This window comes from Gracilinanus agilis, chromosome 2 (assembly GCF_016433145.1).
Source record: "Gracilinanus agilis isolate LMUSP501 chromosome 2, AgileGrace, whole genome shotgun sequence".
Lineage (NCBI taxonomy): Eukaryota > Metazoa > Chordata > Mammalia > Didelphimorphia > Didelphidae > Gracilinanus > Gracilinanus agilis.
The window spans coordinates 488,944,113-488,963,836 of NC_058131.1; the positions used below are offsets into that span (position 1 = coordinate 488,944,113).

The window sequence follows — 19,724 nt, forward strand, 5'->3', positions numbered from 1 at the left end:
AGAAAGAAAGAAAGAAAGAAAGAAAGAAAGAAAGAAAGAAAGAAAGAAAGAAAGAAAGAAAGAAAGAAAGAAAGAAAGAAAGAAAGTGCATGCAACAGTTCTCATTTATAGCAACTTCCTATCTCTCTGCTTTAAAAATAAAAATCTGTTTTCTCCCTTCAATTCCTCCAGCCCCCCCAAAAAATTTCTAGTAACAAATAAGCAAAAAAAAAAAAGTCCTCCAGTGGCTTTTTATAAAAATATACTCAGTCCTCTAGAATTATGAATGGTCTTTGACTTGATCAGTTCTTACAACTTTCAGATTTATTCTCCTAGATATGCTCAGTTCATTCTTTATCAGTTTATAAAAAGTCCTCAAAATTATTCACGGTTATATTATATATTATATTATAAATTTATTTTCTTCTGCTGCTTACTTTAGTCTATATAAGTTCATATGAGCCTTAAAAGAAAGAAGATAAAGTCCTGAAGAGGATTTTAGAAAAACTAGATATGATAGAACTTTGGCAATTACTGAATGGAAACAGAAAGGATTATAGACATATTTCATCTGTTCATGGAATGTTTACAAAAACTGATCACATTATAAGGTATAAAAATGTCACAAATGAATGCAGAAAAGTATAAATATTATGCATTTGCAACTCAATTATATTAAATAAAGGGTCACTGAAAAAAAGTACTAAAAACCTACTAGAGACTAAATAATGAATCATAAAGAAATATTGGTCCAAGAACAAATAACAAATAGTAAGAATTATAGGTAAATTTATTAAAAGTAATGAAAACAATAAGATGACAGTACAAAATTTGAGAGTTAATCAAAGCAGTTCTTAGAGAGAAATTTATCTCTCTAAATCTCTTTTGAGAGACAAAAAGAGAGAGAGAAATTGAGAATACAATTAAATGACAGAAAATTAATAAAAATTTAAAATCTAATGAATTGCCAAAATAGAAATCCTAAAAATGAAAGAACAAATCAAAAAAATTTTAAACAAAAAAATTTAATAAATTGAACTAAAGTATTAACTAATTTGAAAAAAGAGAAAGCAAAATCAAATTACTAATAGCTGATAGATTCTATAAAACTGTGGAAATTTCAACAATAGGCCTGTGTATACAATGGACTAGTCATCAATATATCAGTTTTGAAAAAACAGAGAACAGAGGTAGATAATAAAAAATTCTTTACCTTTATGTCTCACCAAAGACAAAAAAAAAAAACAAAAAACACAAAAAATTCTTTCAATCATATTCAACCTTCTACTCTTACAGTAATGGTGGTAAAATGGCAGAAAAGGAAGCAGATAGTGATGATTAATGATTCTTCAACTAAAACATTAATTTATAATTAATATTAATATTCATAAATGAGTAGTTTTTACCTAGTCACCAATGAGCTGATATAGAAAGAAAAAATTAATCACACAAAAACCTGACATTTAAAAGACAAATTAGTTGCAAGTAAATGAAAAGATGTTTCACAGGTTTTTGTCAGAAAATAAAATATGTTATTTCATGGAAAACTGCTCATCATCTCTAAGTACTTATCAAATACCAAAATTAGGATAATTATGTGTGAACTTCTAATGCAGAGAAATTCTATGAAGAGCCTGATAAGGTCTTCCAAACTAAATTGATATCCGTGTTGATGTTCTGACTTTAGAACGAAAGAGAGTACCAGGGATAATAGCAAAAAGTCACAAAACATGTTCCATCCTCAAGAAATCAAAGAAACTAAAAGTTTATAGATAAGTTAGAAGCTTTGTTACTGTATACCATGAATACTTCATGATATCTCTGAACAGTATGAGCCATACAAAAAATTTGCATTATTTTAACATAAATGAATATCAATGGTAATTTTCATAATCACTTAAGAATAAGCTATTTACTTATATCATTGTTTAGAAAAAAGTTCAAAATCAACACTAATTTAAGAGAAAGACTAAAGATAAGTATGTATTACTTCAGAATATAATTACTGTAAATCAACTTAACACAAGTTACTATATTAGAAAAAAGGAGATAAATTTTTTAAAGTAGACTATAAAACTACAACACAGTTAACTTTAACCAATGCAAAACAGCTGCCACAATTGGGATTTCAAATGATACTAGACAATACCCCAGTCACAGATAATGAATCTATCAACCAAAACCCAAAGGAAGTTTCAGATTAAGAGTACAAATTCATTTGCAAAACACCATAAAGCATATTAATAGTAGACAGCACACTTGATGGGCAAAGTTGGAGGAAAAAAAGGAAAATGCAAATTCTACAGGGTGATGTGATAAATGGCGCTTCAATGTACATTTGGTGGAACTGTGAAAGGGGCTAGCTATTCTTGAAAATAATTTGGAATTATTTCTCAAAAGTTACTAAACCTTTGACAAAGCAATATTCCAATTAGGACTATACCTTAAAGAGATTAAAAGAAAGGAAATGGATCCATATGTACAAAAAGATTTATGTGTATATAATGCAGCTCTTTCTGTGATGGCAATCAAATAGAAACTAAGAGGCTGGGGTATCAATCAATTATGCAGTGATGGGTAAACTATGGCCACAGCAGCCAGATGCGGGCCCCCTGAAATGTTCTATCCTGCTGTGCCACATTACTCCTAATCTGACGAATACAATGAGTAGGATACAATAAATGAAACTTGGAAAGAGTTGCCTTAGAAACAGACTGACAGATTAAAATTTCCTTTCCTTTGGCCCCCTCTTTAAAAAGTTTGCCCATCACTGAATTAGGGGATGTATAAACAAACTACAATATATGAATGTAATAGAATATTACTGTACTGTAAGAAATGATGAAAGGGATCATTTCAGAGAAAACTTATAAGATTTGTATGATTTGATCCAAAAGAAAAGGTAGCAGAGCCAAAAGAAAAATGTATACAATAACAACAGTCCTATAAAAACAAACAACTTGGGTCAACTGATCATCTCAATAACTATGACTTGAGAATACTGATGATGAAGCATACTACTTATATTATAAGAGAGTTAATGGACTTGGTGTAAAATGAGACTTTTTTTACATGGTTAATGTAGAAATATGTTTTCCTTGATGGTGCATATTTTTACAAGTGTTTTGTTTCTCTTTTCTTTTTTTTCCAATGAGGGAGAGATAGTAGGAAAAAAATACATTTTTCTTCATTGAAATGTATAAAAATAAATTTATTAAGAGATTACAAGTAGGGGGCAGTTGGGTGATTCAGGGGATTGAGAACCAGGCCTAGAGATGAGAGGTCCAAGGTTCAAATCTGTTCTCAAACACTTCCTAGCTGTGTGACCTGGGCAAGTCACTTGACTCCCATTGCCTAGCCCTTACCACTCTTCTGCCTTGGAACCAAAACAGAGTATTGATTTCAAGACAGAAGGTAAGGGGTTAAAAAGAGAGAGAGAGATTACAAGTAATACTGTTCCCTAAATGGGAAAAAACAGTTGAGAAGTGGTATGCAAAAAACCTGGAGTGAAAGCCAACTTATCTAAGTTATCTCAACATCTTTGTAAATGAAGTTGGAAAAATAACATTCTGACATGAAAGTGAGAAAAAATCTTCTAGAATTTTTTCAGTGGTTTATTCTGATCAAGGATTATAATAAAAATATCTTTTGAGATTCTTCTACTTAACCTAATGAATATATTGTGTAATGATAGACATGCAGAAGAAATCCATGCTGGAAGTGATTTAAATGTGAAGGCATCCAGAAATTGCTTTTCAACATATCTTTAAAAAGAGAGAAGGTTACAAAATAGTGGAAGAGAGCACTGATGATGCTTTTGCCAATAATACAAAGATGACTAGATAATGGTCAAGCAACAATGTGCCTATATACTCCCTACTCATTTGTCTAAAGTATTTATAACTGGTCTATATACAAATCAAGGGAATCTTAAACAAAAACTAAAGTTAGGAATAAGCAGATATGCAGTCATGCATTTGGTTAATAGGTATATGTTAAAGTCACTTCAAAAAATCTAGCTTCACAGTTCATCAACCTCTTTCACCTCCTATAACATACATTTTCATACAAACTAAGTTGTAAGGGAGAATAGAAAAAGAACAGTCACATTTTCAACATTTCCAATAAAGATCAAAAGAAAGCACTGAACTGAGTAACTGAGTAATCAAAAAATACAAGGAAAATTTTTTTAGCCCAGCTCTACACAAAGAACCATCAAGAAGCTTGTGTACTCTAGGAAAGGGGTTCAGCAGAAAAAGTTAGGTAGATGAATATAGTACACAGAAGCCTTTCCATACACAAACCAAGATTAACACAGGGATATCTAGAGCCTGAAACTATATACTGAAGTCAAAAATATTCAGAACAGGGCCCACCCAGGGATACCTAAAGCATATAGCTGTATTCCTCTAACCCAGGGGTCGGCAACATATGGCTCTCAACATATCTGGCTCTTTTGAGGGCCAGATATGGCTCTTTCTGCAGGAGCCATAAAGTCAATTTTTTTTAGCCGCTGTTACAGGAGCGCCCACTGTAAGCACTGTATGGCTCTCACAAAATTACATTTTAAAAAAATGTGGCATTTATGGCTCTCACGGCCAAAAAGGTTGCCGACCCCTGCTCTAATCTTTAAGAAGAGGGTCAGGAGTCTGAAAAACTCAGGCAGAGAGGGAAGAGGTCAGACTACAGCCTAAATGAAATCATGCTCCTGAGGCTCTGAAAACTAGCAGCTCTCTGACTTGAGGTATTACTTGATATCTATAAAGAATGCAGAAATTATTATCTAAAAGTAGTGGTTGGACTGCAGATAATATACATGGGACTTAATTGATTATCTTTCTTTCCTTCAAGAAGTACACAGTGCACAACTATAACAAAAGATCCAATTAAGGAAGTAAGGCAAGAAATATGAGTAGACAAAAGATGACACTAGGAATAAAGAAAGGTACCCATGACATAAAATGAGAAGACTAGAAGAACTCCACAACAAGTATAAGCACAGTCTCAAAGAAAGGCAGAAGTTAAGCACAATGCCTATTATGATTTTTTTAAAAAGGAACAAGAGTTATGATATTATAAACTATTATAAAAATTACAATTTATTAAAAGTATTATGTGAGTAGGGACAGTTAGGTAACTCAATGGATAGAAAGCCAGGTCTGTGTCTGGTCTCACAGACACTTCCTAGCTATGTGACCCTGGGCAAGTCACTTAGCCCCTACTGCCTAGCCATTACTGCTCTTCTGACTTGGAAGCAATAATTAGTATCAATTCTAAGACAGAAAGGAAAGGTTTAATTTTTTTAAATAACTTTTAGCTCAATGGTCTTAATTTCTGAAATTCCCCTTTCAGGACATAATCCTCTATCCTTCTAAATCTCAAACTCATTTCATCCCTATGGTGACTACCATTCTCTCTAACAATATCTAATCTCCTAATCTATCATCCCTGTTCCAGCCTCACTTTCCTATTTGCTTCATCTCATCAAGCTGCTTAAAAAAAATTATCAGTAATCAAAAAAAAATGGGAAAGAATCTACTAATACAAAAATATTTATAGCTGTTCTTTTTGTGGTGGCAAAGAATTGGAAATTGAAGGGATGTCCATCAATTGGGAACATCTGAACAAATTGTGGCATTTGATGATCACAGAATACTATTGTGCTACAAGAAATGATTTCAGAAAGAAATGGAAAGACCTTCATGTACTGATGCAAAGTGAAATAAGCATAACCAGAAGAACAATGTACATGGTAACAGCAATACTGTGGAATGATCAACCAAGATAGACTTAGTTACTCTCAGCAATACAATGATCCAGGATAACCCTGAGGGATTTATGACAAAAAATGCTATCCACCTCCAGAAAAACAACTATTGGAGTCAGCTGCATAACAAAGCATGCATTTTTTTTTATTTTAGTTTATTTAGGTTTTATTCACTTTAGTTTATAAGTTTATGTTTTATTCACTTTAGTTTATAAGAGAACAATAATACAAAAATGATCATATGGAAATATATTTTGAATGATAATACATGTATAACCCAGATCAAATTGTTTGCCAGCTTCAGAAGAGGGGAGGAAAGGAAGGGAAGAAGACAATTATAGTTCTGCCACTAACCTTAAACAATTCTTGCCAAAATTTTCTTAATTTCTAATTCCAAAGGCCTTTTTTGCATCATCCCTTCTTAACCTCTATGTAGCTTTTCATTATGTTAGCCATATGTTTCTCCTAGACACTTTCTTCTACTATGGCTTCCTTCAGCCCTATCCCTTCTGACTATTCTGAGTTTCTTATGTTGATTGACTTTGATCTCCTACCACTCAAGGGCCCTCTCCTTTCATTCTGCCTTTTCATCAATCACCATGATTATATAAATGATTATAGAAATGATTTCCAAACCTATAAATTTTCATAGAGAGGCTTCAAGAATATCTTAAAGAAAACATATCTAAAATGGTGAACTTTATCTTTTACCCTAAACCACCCAGTGTCCAAATCTCCTTAATTCTGCTGAGAACTGTACTATTCTTATACAAATCTAATTCACATTTTTGTAATTTTCACTCTCAATCATTTGCCTTATCTTATTGATTCTATTCCATATCACATTCATCTCTCAAATGTGGCCTCTTCTCTCCACTCACAGTCATAATCCTCAACACCTATCATTTTGTGTGCTGTAACTGCATGCTAATTGGTTGGTATTCCTATCTCTAAACATATCATTTCATTTCATCATGCATACAGCTCCCATAATAATCTTTCAGAAGTACATGTCTGGGGATATCATTACCCAACTCAAAATCTTGAATGATATCCTACTACCTCTAGTATAAAATCCATACTCCTCAGTCTGACTCTTAAAGGTATCTACAAACAGGCTCCAAACTTCATTTCTAGTCTAATTTCACATTTCTCCCCCTCGCACACCTTATATTTTGGCCAAACTAGCATATTAAGTGCTCATCAATCTCAGAATTCCATTTCCTTTCCTTTATAAATTTTCATTAGCTTTCTACCAGGTCTAGGAAGTGATTCCTCTCCTCAGTTTGACCTTTTGGAACCTCATCTTCTAGGATCATCTTAGGAATCTTCACATAATAAAAAGCCTTTCTGCATCATCCCAACTATAAGCATCTTATTACCTTGTATTTTTGTTTGCATATTATATCCTATATGTCCTAGTAGACTGCAAGTCATTTGAAGGCAGAAACATTCATTTTTAATTTGTATTTCCAGAATTTATTATAGTGCTTTACACATAATAGGTGTTTAAAGATATTTAACCAATTGAAATGAAGTCTAGACGAATATATATCCCATTGTGCCTGGTTTTAGGATTTTTTTGTTTTTGTTTTTTGCTGGTTTCAAAAAAATTTTAATTTAGAAGAACAAAATGCAATTTTAAATGCTTCATCAAGTAATGTATACCTATCTCAAAATAGGCAAAAATCATAAGAATTTTTAACAGGCCAAAATAACTTCATTAAAGTATTGATATCAAGAAAGGCATAAAATGGGAGCTATATGCTCATATTCAGTGCCACACCCTATATAATCTCCAAATAAGAATTCCTAATGAATAGAAAGTTCTCTGAATGTTCCTAGATAAATATAATACAGGTTTAATCACATTTATCCTTGGAACAATATAAAGTCTCTTCATAGAAATTCATAGTCATCCAAAGACATCCAAAGCCTACATTGAAAAAAACCCAAAATGGAAAGAAAATGTTTGTTGCCCAACTTCAAATATGCAGGTAAAGAGTTGGGCAACTGAGTTAGCCCTTCAGAATTTTAATTTTGGACATACACTACAGACAGAAAATGAATCATGTCAAGAAAAGGTCAGACTTGATGACATTTAAGAAATTTTGCACCACTTTCAAAGATCTCAATATATTTGCTGAAAATTCTTAAAGACAAATATTATCCCGGAAATGCTACATTGCCATAAATTAAAGAATACTGCTATTTGGAAAGAAACAAATTAGTAGGTGCCTGAAAAGAAAATGAAAAAAGATGTAGTCAGTGCATATTCACTACTTAAGATGAATGGCATTTGAGATGTGGCATATAAGACATTATCAAAGTTGTATAATACTTCAAATGGAGTTGGATTGGTTATTTAGTGAGTATAAAATACAACCAAAAACGTCTAAGTGTTGAGTTAGTAGGCCCTAAATATTAAAGGCATTCTTAAATATATGGGATAGATCATTTGTGGAGAATTTATTGAAAGATATTGACAAGAATATTACAATTTGCATAAAGGAAGGAATATCCACATCAATAAACTTATGGCTCCATCAAAGAAAGATGCATAGATAATTAGTGAACATTGAAATGAATAGAAAATTGTTTTAAATTTCCTAACTAGTGGCAGTAGAATGATGAAAATGTCTTCTTTAGATTCTTTCTCATCCTAAGATTTTATGACTATGAACATATCTATTTACCTTTAGAGCCATCAACATACCTCTTCTTTCTCGATGAATTTCTTCTAGAAGTTGCTCCTGTCTTTCTATCTGATCAAACAGAGTTTGGTGCTCAGTCTCCCTCCGCTGAGTCAGGTCATTGAGTTGATGTCTGTACAGCAATAGCTGTTGCTTCAGCTTTTTTTCTTTGTCCTCTCTCTCTTTCGCCTCTTCACAAAGCCACTGAAGTTTAGTCTTTAGAAGACAAGTAAAAGTAATCAATAAATACAATAAAAAGTAAAGGTTTTAACATATCTGGAAGATTAAATACAACCATGCTAACCTAAACATAAATAATAAAACTTGTTAATTCTATTTTTAAAAGACAGAACAAATTAATAACTTGAAAGTTTAAATTTGAACTGAGAACTATAAAAGGTACAGATTTAAGTCATGTAGAAGCTGAATTTCTATATTTCATTTGTGCATTTCATAACCTAAGGAGTTACTATGAAGAAATCAAGCATCAAACTTAGTGTTCCATAAACAATATGGACATAAGCTCCATAATTTCTCTTTGCAAAAGAGTATTTATTTGTGAACATAATCATAGCATCTTATTAAAAATGAGAGTAGCAACAATTTATTATGTTTCAAATCAAATTACTGCTATAATCTTTGTGAATGGGCAATCTGGCCCATTAGATATACTCTCTGGATGAGAGTTATAGGTAAAAATTTTGAAACTTGATCCTTAAAGAAATTATGAAAAGATCAAGTGATACAATAGAAAATGTACATATATTGATGATGAATTCAATATTATTAAGTATTTTCATGAGTAAGACATTATATTTGGCACTGTACCAAAACTAAGCATTAAATAAAAATTCTACCTATCTTTCAGGGCTCAAACAGATTGATCCGTGGTTCCCAAACTTTTTTGGCCTACTGTCCCCTTTTCAGAAAAAATATTACTTAGCACCCCTGGAAACTGATTTTTTTTTAATTTTAATAGCAATTAATAGGAAAGATAAATGCACCTGTGGCCATTACCTCTCCCCCCCTGGATCACTGCAGCACCCACCAGGGGGCGGTAGCGCCCACTTTGGGAATCACTGGATCTGTTCAGATAGATGGTAATAGTGGCTATGAGTGATGGGCTTAGATGTAAGACCTAAGTTTAACTACAGCCCTACACACTTACTAAAACTCTGTGGCCTGGAGGCAAGATATTTAATATCTATGTGTTTCAGTTTTCTCAACTGTACAATGGTGACAATAAGAACACATCCCTCCCAAGGTTTTTGTGAGGAACAAATGAGATAATCTTTATAAAGTGCTTAGCCCAGTGCCTGGCACAATGTAGGTATATACACATATATTGTACATAAAATAATATTATTATGTAAATAAGATATAATTCATTATCAAAACAGACAAATAAACTACAATTTTGCTATCCCAAAAATAATTTAAGTTCTGATAAGCTATATCCTTTTCCTAAGATTATTTGGTATTTTAGTTCATACCTGATCTCTTCATTATATTCATTATAATAGTTGAAACACAATATGTTTACAGAAGTTGTTTTCTGAAAAATGGAAAATGGAGAAAAAGAAAAGGCTTTTACTCCATTACCATTTTTAGTGAATTTTAACCACTGCAAAACAATTGCCACACAGAGAATGGCAATTCAGGAAGAGATCACTGACAGCAGCAATTATAGGAAGTTTCTCCTTAAGGAGCACAGATTTAGTAATCAATTTAGATTATGTACAGAAATTTGAGAAATGGTACACCTTTATGAAAACTATAAAAATTTAGCACCTAGAAAGACATAAAATGATAACTAGAATTACTCATGAGAAGTTTGCTGTCACCATGGACTGAAGGGGAAAATATCTTGAGAATTAAAATAATACATTGTACTGGAATCAACATAATTATACACGGAACTGTTGCTGACAATTGAATGGATATAGCTTTGATCTATAAAAACTGAAGAACAATGATTTTAATAGATGTTGATATATGAAATACTTATTATTCTGCTTGCTTCATGGAACATAAAGATTTCAAAATACAAAAGCCTCCAAAATCACATAGAAACAGGATGAGATACATATTATCCTTGACATCCCTTCTACTAGCAGAATAGTTCTAAAGATGCTTTCAGCGAACATAAAAAAGATAAACTTCCTATTTATTAAACTACTTTTATAAATGTGTGCAAAAATCTATAGGTCAGAGAATAACAAGATAGCAAATTGTCCTAAAACCATTTTTGGCTGACCTCCAATGAACAAAATGTAAAGAACAATTTTCTATGACAATTACAACAATAAAAGGGTCAATTTTAGCCTATTATTGTTCCAGCAAACCTTACATTCATTATCATCTCTCTTAAATAAAATAAAGTCTGGCTTCCAAATTAAAGAAATCAAAATATTTTATTTACCTACTTGATTTAGATAGGATACAGACAATATGGTACACCAAAAAAAAAAAACAAAAAACAATCAAACAACTCCTTCATTCTGTGGAATGTCTTTTTGACTTGGCAAGAATAATATCCTTAATATATGCCAAAGATAAAGATTTAAAACTTTGAACTTAAATCTACAAATCATATCAAAATTGGTAGGTGAAGGGAATAGCTATGCTTAGGTGGTGGCTGGATAAAAGGTTAAGTACAGGCATCCTGAAATCACAGCTAAATGAGAAGCAGGTTTAAAGCAATTAATACCTATACAAACCCAAATTTATTTTATTTTTTTTTCAAACCCAATTTTAAAGTCTGCCTTTGAAAACATAAAATGGACTGTAATGGATTTGGAAGATATCCTAACAAAAGCCTATATGATATTAACAAAGCAAAGGATCTGTTATACATAAAATGGATTGTAAAGATTTGGGAGATATCTTAACAAAAACTCATATAGTATTAACAAAGCAAAGGATTCATTATCCTAATGCAGCTACAGAAAATGAATGCTTTTATGTCAAAAAAAAAAAAGAGAAGATGAATAAAGATTACTTTAGGGGGCAGCTGGGTAGCTCAGTGGATTGAGAGCCAGGCCTAGAGATGGGAGGTCCTAGGTTCAAATCTGGCCTCAAACACTTCCAGCTGTGTGACTCTGGGCAAGTCACTTGACCCCCACTGCCTACCCTTACCACTTTTCTGCCTTGGAAACAATACATAGTATTGGTTCCAAAACAGAAGGTAAGGGTTAAAAAAAAAAAAAGATTGCTTCAGAACAAATGATAAAAAGATCAAAATCATTCAGAACTATTTTGGGAAGAAGTAGCTATCACTTCACCTGGCAAAAATAAAGGGCAATAATAAGCACATGTCAGTAAGTAGCTTACCTCTGGATCCTATGAAATGTTGAAGACACAAGAGTAGAATAAAAAACTTCCATGGGTGACTTCTCAACTGATGCTAACTTCCCAAGTGATGTCAACCATTTGTGAATAAAGAAGCATCAAGCAAATTGCCCAAGTTATGCAGATATTTTTGTGAAGTCAAAAAGAGTTTATAAAAGTAGTTCAGAAATCAGGGCATTGACACCAGAAATCATGACTTTCCTATACTAAAGCCCTTCTGGATAAAGGGATGAATTAAATGAAAACTGAGGCAATTAATCACAAATCTACCATAAAACTATGATACTGTACTTAAAGGAAGAGATAAACTATCTAAATATCTGCTAGTGCATTCCTTTTTTCAAATATAGAAAAAGTGAAGAATTAAGACAACTTAAAGATAGTTTCATCATTTAAAAATGAAAAAAAAAGAATACTACCTCTCTGAAATTACTTTGACTAACAAGGAGGAAATGTTTTTTGTAGGAAAAATAAGACAAGATCCATAAAGTAAATTGGCTGTTCGAAAAGAAATATGTCATGATAGAAATGGATAAAAAGTTGAGCTTAGTTTGACTCAAAAACGAGATTCTAGAAGAATAGATTGCAAGGAATTATTTTGGGTAGGATACAACAGAATGTTATTTTGAATAGAAATTTGGTTCAAGAGAAAAGAAAACTTTGAATAACAAAGCATTTAAGATTCAATCAGAAATTATTCTCTTGAAGAAAAATAGGAACATTCAAATGATTAAGATGAGTACATATGTGCATAAAGAGATATGCAAAGACAAATAACCAAAGCTGAAAACAGCATAGAGAGATAAAAAAGAATATGCAAAAGAAGACAGAGAAAATGAAACACTCATTGAACTGTGTTGTTAACACCAAAGCCCAAAATGAGGGGAGTACAATGATAAATTATATAAACAATGTAAAGGATTTTTTAAAGTTATGTTAGGGGCAAAAGAAAGCCAAAAAAAAAAGATGGTCTGTTACTATGGGTGGTTGAGTAAAGTAAGTCATGGAAGACAGCAAGAATTCATTTTTAATTCTGAATATAAACTCAAAGAGAGCTAGAATTTTTTCTCAATTTCACTATTATATCTCCAGTCAATAGCATAGTATCTTGAAGATCATATGTTATTAATAAATGCTTTTTGAATGAAATTGCATTGAATTAAGATCTTTACTTTTATTTTACTCTCTGAATAAGAGAATTTGATAGAATGGCAAAATACCAATGGATAGCTTTTATTGTTATTCAGTTATGTTTGACTCTTCATGACCACATTCAGGATTTTCTTGGCAAAAATATTGCCATTTTCTCTAGCTTATTTTTAGATGAGGAAACTGAGGCAAACAGACTTATGTGACTTGCTCAAGTCTTTTGCACAGCGAATAAGCACCTGAGGCCAGATTTGAGTCTTCCTGACCTCAGGCCTACCACTATGTTCCCTGTGCCACCTAGCTGCCTAAATGTCTAGCAAGGAGTGGAAAATCACAACAAACGAGGAAATGATCAAAGAGCATTTAAGCTGTCCTTAGTAAATTCAAGTAACCAAGCTGGTATAATTTCCATGGATCCTGAAAAAACAAGCGCACAGGGTTGCAGTGCTACTGTTGCCGATCTTTGAAAAATTGTGGAGAATGGAAGAGGTGGCACAATACTAAAGAAGAGCTAATGTTATCCTAATTTCAAGGGAAACCAGGAATCATGTATTCTTGGGAAAAAAAATTCTAGAATATCTTATTAAAGATAGTAAATGATAAATCAGAAAAGGAAATAGTGATTATAAATGTTAGAATAGTTTTATCAATAATATACTTTGCCATACTAACCCCATTTCCTTTTTTGAATTACTATTTCAAGACAGGTCTAACAGGCCAGGCCAATTATTCAGGTTTGGGAATGGAATTCAATGAAACGAAATAATTATGAACCACAAAATTCAATAAAAAGTGATTTTCCTTATAAAGGATTAAAGGCATATAATCACTAAAAATAAACATTTCTACATTCCAATTCTGCATTTAACAATGTACCAATGTTGAGTCAGAAAGACTTCCCAAAGAGTAGTGAAAACTTTGCCAAACCTCAGAAGACCAAATATCCTTTGATTCAGCTGTTTTTTTTTTCTTAAATACTTCTAATCCTATAGAATATAGACCATTGGTACAAAACTCAAATAGAAAAAAAGTTAAAAAAAAATTATAGAGTGACTACTTTAAAACATACATTAACATTTTGGATGTTCTATTGTATTTTTGTTACTTTGTTAAATATTTTCCATTGACCTTTTCATCTCTAGATCAACTACTTCCTTGAAGGGAATATATATTATATATATATGAATATATATATAAATATTTTTTAAAATCATATATATATGCATATATATATAAAACAAAAGCTCCTGTTCTATCTTCCAATATCTTTTAAAGATCAGCATCAGTGGCAGTGAATAGTCCCTCTAACAATTGTGATTTTCAATTTTTTTATTGTTACCAATATGCTAGGTATGAGGTAGAGCCTCATAGCTCTTTTACTTTTTTATTCTCTTATTATTAGTGATTTGGATGGTTGTTGATAGCTTGCTTTTCTTATTTTTAAATTTACCTGTTAATATCTTTGACCACTTATCTTTTGGAGATGACTTATGGATTTTATATATACATATTGAAAAGCAGACTTAAGTACAAACATTTTCCCTAGTTATCTAATTCACTTTTGATATAAATGCACTGATTTTATTTGTAAAGAAACTTTCCAATTTTATATAATCAAAAGTAATCATTTTGTTTTCTGTATGACCTTTTTTTGGTCAAAAACTCTTACTTCACCCATAGTTTTAGGCGGTATCCCCTTTCCTGTTACTTCAATTTGCTTATAATATCTTTTATATTAAGGTAAAATATACATTTTTTGCTTATTGTGATTTTTTTTAAATTAGAGAAAAGTTGAATTCAAACTTCTGACTACCTTCCAGCTTTCTAATAATTTTTGTCAGATTGTGAGTCCTTACCTCAATGATTTACAGCCTTAGGGTTTTTTTTAACAATGTGCGACTAAATTTGAATAATTCTTGAGCATCTTTCTGGATAATTTTTCTCTTATTAAATTTGTATAAAATAATTTGATTACTAGTTGGCAGTATAATTTGAGATTCTGGACTAATCAGCCCCATTCCTTTCAACTTTTTTTTTTGTTTTTTCCTTAGAGATTTCTACCTTTTGTTCCTTCAGATGGAATATGGTGATAGATTGATATGCTCCTAAATCCGTATGTTAATTTAGGTTGTATCATCTTTTTTTTTTAACATGGCATTGTCTAATTCCCCATTAAATTTCATCTAAATCAATGCATTTCATTATTTGACCTTGTAGAATTTCTTTTAGATCTATGTTTCCTATTCGTTTTTCTCTCTGGCTTTTAAATTCCTTCATACTGGGCAGCTGGGTAGCTCAGTGGATTGAGAATCAAGCCTACAGATGGGAGGTTCTAGGTTCAAATGTGGCCTCCAACACTTCCAAGCTACGTGACCAAGTCACTTTACCCCCATTGCCTACCCTTACCACTCTTCTGCCTAGGAGCCAATACACAGAAGTTAAGGGTTTAAAATTTTAAAAAAAAATCCTTCATACCTTGACTCTTTCCTTCCATTCCAATCTTCTTACAGTGACGATGCTCAGGAATGTTATAGCCAAGTTCAAGAGCTCCCAAGTCAAGGAGAAAATAATGCAAGCAACCAGGAAGAAACAATTCAGATATCATGGCACTCCAGTCAGACTTGCACAAGATTTGGCAGCTTCCACAATGAAGTATCAGAAGGCTTAGAATATGATATTCCACAAAGCAAGGGAACTGAGTTTACAACCAATCTTCTTACACCTTTTTCTCCTCATACTCAGCAATCCAATGATGTTGACCTCTTTATTGTTTCTTCCACAAGATACTGTCTCCCAACTACAAATATTTTCACTGGCTCTCCCCCATATCTCAAATATTCTCCCTCTTCTCCTCTGTCTATGGGATTTTTTTACTTCTTTCAGTTACCAACTAAAACCCTACCTTTTTCAGGAAGTTTTTCCCATTTCCCCTTAATTCTAGAACCTTTCCTCTAAAATTATCTTCAGTTTATTCTATGTCTTGTGTGTGTAAAAATTTATTTGCCTATTGTCTTCCTCATTACAATGGAGGCTCCAGGAGGTCAGGAAATATTTTTTGCTTTGCTTAATATCCATAGCTCCGAAAATACTCCCTGGCACATGGTAGATATTTAATAAGTAAAAATTTGATTTTTACTTCTTAAAAAATATAAAAAAAATGATTTGACTTCTACTTTACTGCTACCTGAAGATTTCACAAGAATGCCTTTTATACTTGCATTAATGTTGCCCATAAAAATAATGAAGAGAAAAGGGAATTGAGAGATCTTAGTGGCATTCTATTAAAACTTTATCAAACAATTTATATCTATTTGAGCTATTTTTCAAGATTGAAACTTATGTAACTATACTGTCATTCTGATGATATCTTTGTACCTTTCACTCAGTTAAGCTTTAGAAAATTAACAAAATAATTACATAAAATTGAAACAAATGATATCATCTTCTCTTTGTCTGCCTATTTTCCTTTCAATGATTATACGCTACATTAAAAGACAGATATTTGCTATTAAGAGACAGACCTTGATCAATTCTCAACATGTTCTTAAAATATCAGCAAATAACATTTCGAGAAAGGGAAGAAATCTCTAAAGTGTTATTTCTAAAAATGTATCTAAAATACATTTGATAAAGAGATTCAAACAGTTTAACACATGATACCTACATCTTCCTTTTCATTTTAAGAAAAAAAACACAATCAAATAAAGACTAGTTTTCTGTAGCCTGAAGATTTCCTTTCAGAATAATGATAACATAATTTAGCTAAATTGCAAAGTCCTCAAGGGTATAAATACCTAATAAGCAGATCATTTGCTATAATACTCCACATATAAAGAGGTTTCAGTAAATTATTGTTAAATTAAAAATGAGATGCAGTTAAATTCTTCAAAAACCATCTTATACTCAACTACTATTACAGATTAAATGTGGTGGTATTTAATAAATAAACAGCCCAACAAGCTGCCTTCTTTTTTGGTAAGTGATTATATGTTTGGAAAATTTTCAAAACCTTAAAGCCCCAACTTGAGAGAACAAATGAAGCCAATGAAAAAAATAACAATAGTTTGGAAGCACAGCATTTTCTATGTTTACCTTCCTAAAGTAATCACTAAAATGTCTATGCCACTCAAATAGAAATCAAAACACTACATATAGAAAATAACAATTTCTGTTTAAATCATTTTATAGTTATGTATGGCGTAATTGGCAAAAATAACAATAACTTGAAAATTTTAGACTCAATTATCCTACACACAATTTGAGTAAAGTAAGCTCATATTTTTATATTTTAAATATAGAAATTGAAGCAGAGAAAGATAAAGATACAGTTTCTGATTTACTTTATCTCCATTTACCTGAGAGAGCACTCTTCTAAGGGGTATTGTACAGGGCATTATCTCTGGAAGTAGTTGCTATAAATCTTTATTTATGATTGGATGATGGATTAAAAGAGTAGTCTCATTAGCTTTTATATTACCTTGAGCTTCAATAGAGTGAAATAGAAACTGAAAACAAAGATTAATTCAAACTAATTCTGGCAAATTAAAGAGGTATATAAACAGGATGAAAACTAATAGATACACAGTGGAATATTATACATAGAAAAAGTAGTAGCACAAATTTCTGGAGACATAATTTCTTTTAAGCCATAAACTAGAGATGAAATGACACCACCATCCCCCCAATCCCCCCAAAAAAAGTCATCTGAACCCAGACCCAAGAAAACTTTTTTCACTTTCTTAAATTTTTTAAATTTACATCTCCTTCCACAAAATGATTAATATAGGGAAATGTTTTACATGACTGCACATGCAAAATCTAATGAGATTTCTTATCATTTCAACATGGGGTGGAGTGTTGGGAGGGTAGGAAGGGAGAGAGAGAAAAAATTCAAGACTCGAAAAATATTTTTTGAAAAATGTTGGAAATTCTTTTTACATGTAGTTGGGGGAGAAATGAAGCAATTTTTTTTAAAAGTTGCAGATGACTCAAACCAGCAAAGGACATCTGACATATCAAATCATTCTAAAATGATACTGATGATGATGAATTGAATATATTAAAATTTACTCTAATCAGAATGAATTGAAAATATTATAATTGTCTAAAAAAGGTAGCTTCACAAATACAAGAGGGGAAAATAAGAGCAGTGGGCATGATGTGTACCTGATGACTTTCAATATGGCTTCCTTTTTAAAGAATTCCATATATTTCAGTGATTGCATTTTAAAACATTCTGAAAAGGGGTCAACAGGCTGTCCAAAGGCTCCATGATGCAAAAATGGGGGTAAGAATCCTGTGTATGAATGGAGATTTTTGAGCCTTGGACTGCATCCTTTATAAGTCCTTAGTATTTCCCAAAATTCCCATTAATCTCTCCTGTGCCTCCATGTTTGCAAGGTCACCTTATTGTTTTATAGTTGGCTGTAACTCCTCCCTCTTCCTCTTTTTCTCTTGGGGGCAGGCTGATTAGTACCTCCTTTAAGCTAGTATATTTTTGTTAGTTTATTATTAATAAAACTTTATTAAAATAAAATATTGAGTTACTGATTATTAATTTTAAAACCCATGGCTTACCACAACGGGATTAAATTCTCAAATATTTTTTAAGATAGATTTTCCGTACAGTTAGTAAGTTTGCCAGGAGCCTGAAGAACTAAGGTTTCCCCTTCTCTCCTTGTGCCTGCCTGTTTTCGCTCCATTGAGGCCACTACTACTCAACATCTACCTGAGCTCTGCCCACTGCCATGCTGCTGATTCAGCCTGAGCTGTACCTCTCCAACAGCCCACAACTAGACTGGTCATAAGAACCTGCCATTCCAAGGTGCTTTTATTTTCAAGAGGGTTACATATAAAAATCTTTCCTTGTTCCCCCACCCCATGTGCGTTTTCCAGCCTTCACTAGCCATTTTTTAAGCTGAAGTCTTAAGCTGACCCTGGACTCTTGGCTGAGAGAAACTTGTAACTCAGGAATTATTTTTCATAAAAAAGGGGACTCCTCTGCCTTTACTTTTGAGGGCAGAGAGACCAAATCAATATATTTAAAGTCAGTTTTAGGAAATAAGCCTGCTTTTCCCTTCTCTCTCCTGACTCAAAACACCAGGGGCAGCCAGTTCTTCATATGCAAATATCTTATTGTTCTCTGATAAAGGTTTTTTTTCCTCTCCTAGCCTTCAAATAATTGTCTTTTGTTTTGCCATTGGGCCATCTTTATTTAAAGAGTAAATATGTTGCAAAGCCTGGCTTGGTTTCCTCTCTAACTCACACAGCTCCAGTTCTGGGAGAGCATTATAGAATTTAGGAAGCTCAATGTTTTGGAATGTCCTTTGTTTCTTCTAATCCTGGGGGTTTTTTTTGTGTTAATTGAATACCTTGCAGTTGAGAGCCTAATTTTAAGATTCATCTCCTCACACCCTTTTGGCATTTTTGTATACCTATTATGAGGGTCATCCACACTATGTTCAGTGCAGAATTCTCCCTCACTATGAGGAAATTTAAAGTTTTGATAAGGGAAATCTTAATGGTTGATTTATACTGAGGGAGGGGAAAGTGGTCTGGAAGTTTTTTTTATGTTAATCTTTTGAGTTTTGTTTCCCATCTGAAGAGTGAACAAGTCTGTTGGAATTGGTAAGAAGGTTTTTGACTGAATTGCTTGTTATTTGCTTATATTATTGTATTTCCTGATTTCATTAAGGTTTAAATTTTTTTAAGTTTATCTGTATAAATCTAATTACTATTTATTCTGTTATATGATTCTTTCTCTGTGCCATTTCCCTATGATTTTA

General features: G+C 32.2%; 1 protein-coding gene across 1 annotated transcript in view; it reads right to left on the reverse strand.

Annotated features, from left to right (window-relative positions):
• Positions 1–19,724, reverse strand: part of CEP128 (centrosomal protein 128) — a 499,758-nt gene that overhangs the window by 263,947 nt on the left and 216,087 nt on the right. Inside the window, exon 17 of the mRNA XM_044659982.1 lies at positions 8,463–8,655. Coding sequence (XP_044515917.1) covers positions 8,463–8,655 — 193 coding nt within the window. The remainder of the gene's footprint in view (positions 1–8,462; positions 8,656–19,724) is intronic.